This window comes from Limulus polyphemus, unplaced genomic scaffold, assembly GCF_000517525.1.
Source record: "Limulus polyphemus unplaced genomic scaffold, Limulus_polyphemus-2.1.2 Scaffold2528, whole genome shotgun sequence".
In the NCBI taxonomy this organism is placed as follows: Eukaryota; Metazoa; Arthropoda; class Merostomata; order Xiphosura; family Limulidae; genus Limulus; species Limulus polyphemus.
The window spans coordinates 4,088-10,381 of NW_013668138.1; the positions used below are offsets into that span (position 1 = coordinate 4,088).

At 30.7% G+C, this 6,294-nt stretch overlaps 2 protein-coding genes across 2 annotated transcripts in view; both read right to left on the reverse strand.

The window, feature by feature from the left end:
* LOC111087717 overlaps positions 1-2,784 on the reverse strand; it is a 6,809-nt gene extending 4,025 nt beyond the window's left edge. The window contains exons 1-2 of the mRNA XM_022395335.1: positions 2,564-2,784; positions 690-953 (exon numbers count right to left, since the gene is read on the reverse strand). Coding sequence (XP_022251043.1) covers positions 690-953; positions 2,564-2,729 — 430 coding nt within the window. The 5' untranslated portion in view covers positions 2,730-2,784. The remainder of the gene's footprint in view (positions 1-689; positions 954-2,563) is intronic.
* Positions 2,785-2,794: 10 nt separating this feature from the next.
* The window catches only part of LOC106467206 (very low-density lipoprotein receptor-like), a 37,029-nt gene continuing 33,529 nt past the window's right edge, over positions 2,795-6,294 (reverse strand). The window contains exons 10-13 of the mRNA XM_022395334.1: positions 4,647-4,764; positions 3,130-3,277; positions 2,927-2,996; positions 2,795-2,818 (exon numbers count right to left, since the gene is read on the reverse strand). Coding sequence (XP_022251042.1) covers positions 2,795-2,818; positions 2,927-2,996; positions 3,130-3,277; positions 4,647-4,764 — 360 coding nt within the window. The remainder of the gene's footprint in view (positions 2,819-2,926; positions 2,997-3,129; positions 3,278-4,646; positions 4,765-6,294) is intronic.

Genomic DNA, 6,294 nt, shown 5'->3' on the forward strand with positions numbered 1-6,294 from the left:
GAAGAAACTAGACAGAAAAAAAATTTAGTAAAAACTTGAAAGCACTACTTCGAAAAGAGATAATAAATTCATGATAAATGAAATATCTGCACAAGACCATTGCCTAACGAGAAGTGATGGTTAGGTAGAATCGAATAGAGGGAATCACAAGTCATGAGGTTGTGTCACATTCCTACTGGTGGAGTGTTGTTGCATGATGATTTAAATGCAAAGATGCACTGAACCATGTTGATCGTGGAGTAGGTGGGAGTTTCAAGGAATGTGGCACGCAAAAAATTTTCATATAGAGGGCAGCACTGAACGAGAATAGCTATTATGTGAAAGGAGGTAAGTTACCATATTGGAAATTCTATGTTAATTTGACTATACCTCATCTAAGAATCTGTAAAATCATAGTAAATGAAGCTTCCTAGGATACAAATGACAGTATTTTCATGTATGAGATGTAACAATATTCTAAGCAATACACAAGCTCATGAAAATAATGATGCACAAATCCAATTTGAAAGCACCAGTACACAAAACTCAATTACTAACCCACACAGAAAAGCAGGCTCTTTTTATTTTAATACGTGATTTCTTAAACCCTTATACATTTTCTCTACCTTAGAGTTAAAGCTACCAGCCATTCTAAATGACTGAAATAAAATCCTACTCTGTTATGTAGATCTACAGAATGAAGACATTACCTTTTGAGGTTGAAATCACATCAACTGAGAACACTGGCCAAGAGACTGAAGCCAAAGTTTTAGTAAGCCAAATGTCATAAGCATTAGAATTTGATGTAAAAAATACATGATTTCCTTGTAAAGCAAATGATGTTATGGGTTTCTTTGATGAAGTGGAAAGGTTTGCTTCAATCATCCATGTAACATTAGAAAGACTACAAACAACAGACATATTTGAAGCAAAAATCAAACATCTTTTGGTGTTTTCCTCTGTTAGGCTCAAGTCTAGAAGAAAAATTACAGTGTTGTTTTAACACACATCTGGATGTCATTAAATCTTTATTAATCTAACAAAAAAGTTTGACTAAATTATTTCTGAAGAAGTTAAAACTGAAACATGAACACTTGGCAAACAGTTTGGAAGGATAATAGAACTTAGCACTGTTCTTTAGCTATTCCACACTTCAATAGCTTGCAAAAATGTTAAAACATAGCAGGACTCTTCAGCTATTCCATTCTCCCAAACTAATGAATTGTGAAGCTTTTGATGATTGATATCAGCAAGCTTAGTTCATTAAAGTTTCAGTTTAAACAAGTATATCTGCAGGTTTCGTTTTTTAAGAAAATTTCTAATCCATTAGTACAAACTATCAGGCTACAAAATTATCACCAAAAGTTTCTCTTTGTGCTTCTTCTATAACATATCACCATAAATTATTTCAGTACTTCTTATGTCTGAAAACAGGTTTCACAGAGTTACTAACATGAAAAAAATATATATATAATATAATACTTTTGACCATATCAATTCTCAAAATTAAGAAATTTTATTTTTTTATTATTAATTTTGATGTTGATATTACAATGGCCTATTGGAGCAATTAAATAAGCTTTATCATATGCACTACTGGCATTGTGTTTAAAATTTTAAATTATAATAAATAATTAAAACAACGTTGTTGTTTATATATATATATATATATATATATTACACCAAGAAAATATGGAAATAACAATGAAGTAGTGCAACAAGGGGAAAGTATAAAATAGTATTGTAAGTTACTCCTGAGGATGACGGAGCTCACGTCGAAACATGTACATGTAGAGTGATATTTCTATTTCAAAGTAGAAGCCGTACAGCTTCAATAAAGTATTTATTGTGTAAATACAAAATGTTGTTTTAAATTATTTATTATAATTTAAAAAAAGCTTTATCATACTGGATTTTTCTTACAAGTACATATTCCTCTCTGAATGATTACAGTTTTATTTTACTGGATTTAAAGTTTCTATGGGGTACATATCCCTTTCTCAATTATAACAATTTTATTTTACTGGGTTTAAAAGTTTCTATGGGGTACATATACCTTTCTCAATTATTAGTTTTATTTTACTGGATTTAAAGTTTCTATGGAGTACATATCCCTTTCTGAATTATTAGTTGTATTTTACTGGGTTTAAAGTTTCTATGGAATACATATCCCTTTCTGAAATATAACAGTTTTATTTTACTGGGTTTAAAAGTTTCTATGGAGTACATATCCCTTTCTGAGTTATTAGTTTTATTTTACTGGGTTTAAAGTTTCTATGGAGTACATATACCTTTCTGAATTATTAGTTATATTTTACTGGGTTTAAAGTTTCTATGGAGTACATATCCCTTTCTGAATTATTAGTTGTATTTTACTGGGTTTAAAGTTCCTATGGGGTATATATATCCCTTTCTGAATTATAACAGTTATATTTTACTGGGTTTAAAGTTTTTATGTGGTATATATATACACCGTTCTGAATTATAACAGTTATATTTTACTGTTTTTTTATTAAAGTTTGTAACATACACCATTAGTCCATAATATTTTTTGGAAACTTAATACTCAACAATAATAACTAACCTTCCAATATTTCTTCTTCAGATTGAAACAAAACTTCTCTCTGACTTCCGTCTAGTAGCGAGGACTCTAAAATATAAAGATCTGTAGCACCTGCAGACTTGCTACAGACATGTAGCCACAGCAATCTTCTGGAAAAAGATACACACAAACAATTATACCCCCACATAGACACATGTCAAGTCACCATATATTAATTAACTATTCTATGCATTATTTGCCAAGTTTAGAAAGTTACTTTGTGTTGATTTCATATTCCTATAAAATTTTACCTCAGTTTGAATAAATATTTAATTATTTTTTAAATTTGTTATTTATCTGTTTATAGCTTTGAAGGGTTACTGATAATATATGTAAGTGACATACTAATTTGTCACACTGCAAGGTTCGTGGCAAAAGATCTTTGTCGAGTATCTGTTTTAAAAACAGATGATCGCAATGTGTAAGTTTCTTTCATTATATTTCTTGTTTATACTGCTATGTTTGTTTTGTATAAATTACACCACTTCATGCACTTGTTTGAAAAACACAATGTTTGAAGATGAGTGATAAGTATTGTTTGAAAAAAAACAAAAAAAATATCGGTAAAAAATTCCCCTTCTACAGAACAGACTGAGATATAATAGGTGACATTACCATCCTTGTCGTCCACCATTGATGACAAGTACAAATTCTGGGAAGGTGAATGAACTGTTACAGATAAGATTTGTCTCTGAGCTGCAATGGAAGTAAACATCATATAATAATCAATAATACCAGAAGAATACATATAATAGTAAAATTAAATTCTAAACGTGCAGGTAACTGTCACAACATCTGATGGTAATTTGCAATGAGAGAGTATATACAAAATCAACCAGTATATATATATAAAGAAAGCAGGGTAGCTAGCCAGGTGAAAGGTGGCCACGGGAAGTGATTCAGTAAATTGTAGAATGTAAAATCCAAGATCACTACAGCAGCTCAGGAAGGTCGTGTTCAGTTCCCAGTATTTTGAGGGCTTTTTCAACAATACCAATAGAATTTTCTAAACCTAGAATGAGAATTTTTATGAAGTTTATGGGCAAAGTTGATGGTGATGGTAATAATCTTGAGTTTGTAATGTCTACTTTTAAATTAATTGTATTTTTTAAAATAATATTTACCTGTTGATTGTTCTTATTTATCTTTGCCTGATTAACTATTTCGAGCAGTAAACTTTTTTAACTCAAGTAAAATGTCTCCACAGCTATGTGATATGAAAACTGATATGAGTTATATAATTTTTAAGGTTATCCCTATTCCAATTTCACCAACTACACCACTTTTAAAAGCTTCCTTTTTGTATTATATTTTGCAGATAGCTGGACTATCTCAATAGCATGCAGCTGCAATCTTGTTTCTACAGGTCAAAGAAAATAGTTCTTTGGTCACTAACTTAGTTGTAATAGTTTCTTTGGTCACATTCTCAATGTGTACTCATTTAGAATGTGATCAAAGAAACTGTTACAATTAGGTTTTTACATGTTGTGAATGTGACCAAAGAAACTATTACAATTAGGTTAGTACACGTTGAGAATGTGACCAAAGAAACTATTACAATTAGGTTAGTACACGTTGAGAATGTGACCAAAGAAACTATTACAATTAGGTTAGTACACGTTGAGAATGTGACCAAAGAAACTATTACAATTAGGTTAGTACATTTAGAATGTGATCAAAGAAACTATTACAATTAGGTTTGTACATTTAGAATGTGACCAAAGAAACTATTACATCTAGGTTATTACATGTTGAGAATGTGACCAAAGAAACTATTACATCTAGTTTAGTACACATTGTGAATGTGACCAAAGAAACTATTACAACTAGATTAGTACACATTGAGAATGTGACCAAAGAAACTATTACAACTAGATTAGTACACATTGAGAATGTGACCAAAGAAACTATTACAACTAGATTAGTACACATTGTGAATGTGACCAAAGAAACTATTACAACTAGATTTACAAACCTAATTGTAATAGTTTCTTTGATCACATTCTCAACATGTACAAACCTAATTGTAATAGTTTCTTTGATCACATTCTCAACATGTACTAACCTAATTGTAACAGTTTCTTTGCTTTTCCAGAAAACTCCTGTTTCCACAGGCTATTTCCTTCTGCCCAAAAAATAGTGTCAGTTCCTGGATGAACAGCAATTCTTGACTTAGGAATTATCTGAAAACAATTGAGAATTTGGCAAATATAAACAGAAAATATAGATAAAATTAATAGAGGATAAAATTATATAAACACTAGAAAGACTAGTAAAAATCCTTGAAAGATGCATGGAGTTTAATTTATAGTGTTAGTTACAATTCATGCATTTGAAGCTAGCTGAAACATTATTTCATTATAAAATTTACAATGAAGAAAAATATATATTGCAAAATTGGTAAAAGAAAATACAATCTACGTAAGAGTATACTCTAAAATTTATAAAGGTACTCACCAACCAAAACTCACATAAAAAGTTAAGAAGTACAAAACAATTACATATATAATAGACAAATACAAGGAATAATCTTTCAGAAAAGTTTTAAGTCAAAATTTACACACTCGTAAGTTAAAAATATTAAGACTAAAATAAATTAACGGAAGAAAATATGAAACTTATTTATATGTGCTGATACCTTTTCCAAGAAAAAAGGATTAAAGCATGCCCAGTTCGAATAGGAGTTTCACATGACAAATAAACATGAAATTCCTTCACTTATGGATAGGCATTCATCAGGACTGGCAGCATTGGAACAAGATTTAAAGGAAAGCAGGGAAAATTTAAATTTTATACGTCTAAACCGATTTATTCAACAACATGAACTAAAATTCTTATTTGCATCATTCTAGCCTTTTTTCTAAACAAAGAAAAGCTGCTACATTTGACAATTATCTGATGTATCATGATTATACCTGCTAATTAAAGGTCTGTAGTTCATTATGAACAAGATTACCAGGTAAAACCTTATAGGCAGAAAACAAAACTATTGTGAAAAAAAAAATTCTCTTCTAAGACTTACAGAAACAAAATTTTAGCAGTTTGCATTTTTACTCTGAAACATTAGACAATTGTAGTACTGAAATTACACTGTTGATTCTGTAAACCCACTGGCTTTTCTTCTACCTACAATACACAAAGCTAACAACTCTCGTTATCTCATTATATGTGGTGTTAAGTTTTACCGAGATAACTTCCGTTTTTGTACAAATTCACTTCTTCTTTAATATTACTTTTATTTATGAGAATCCTGCTAGTTCTTCAAATGCTTATATCATGTTCCATATCCAAATACTCTATACATTAGTGTAACTCTAAAACAAGGCTATCTTGTTTCTTTATGTTTGGGTCCATTAATTCAGGTTTGAAGGTGTGACATGAGGTAGTTCTATTGTATCCTGCATTACCTAATGCTTTATAGCTGCCATATGGAGCAGACATGAATTTGGACACAGCTACAGGAAGAATAGGGATTATCACAGCAGGTTTGGACACAACTACAAGAAGAATGGGGATCATCACATCAGTTTTTGACTCATCTACAGGAAGAATGGGGATCATCACTGCAGTTTTGAACACAGCTCAAGAATAATGGGGATCATCACAGCAGTTGTGGACACAGCTAAAAGAAGAATAGGGATCATCGCAGCAGTTTTGGACACAGCTAAAAGAAGAATAGGGATCATCACAGCAGTTTTGGACACAGCTAAAAG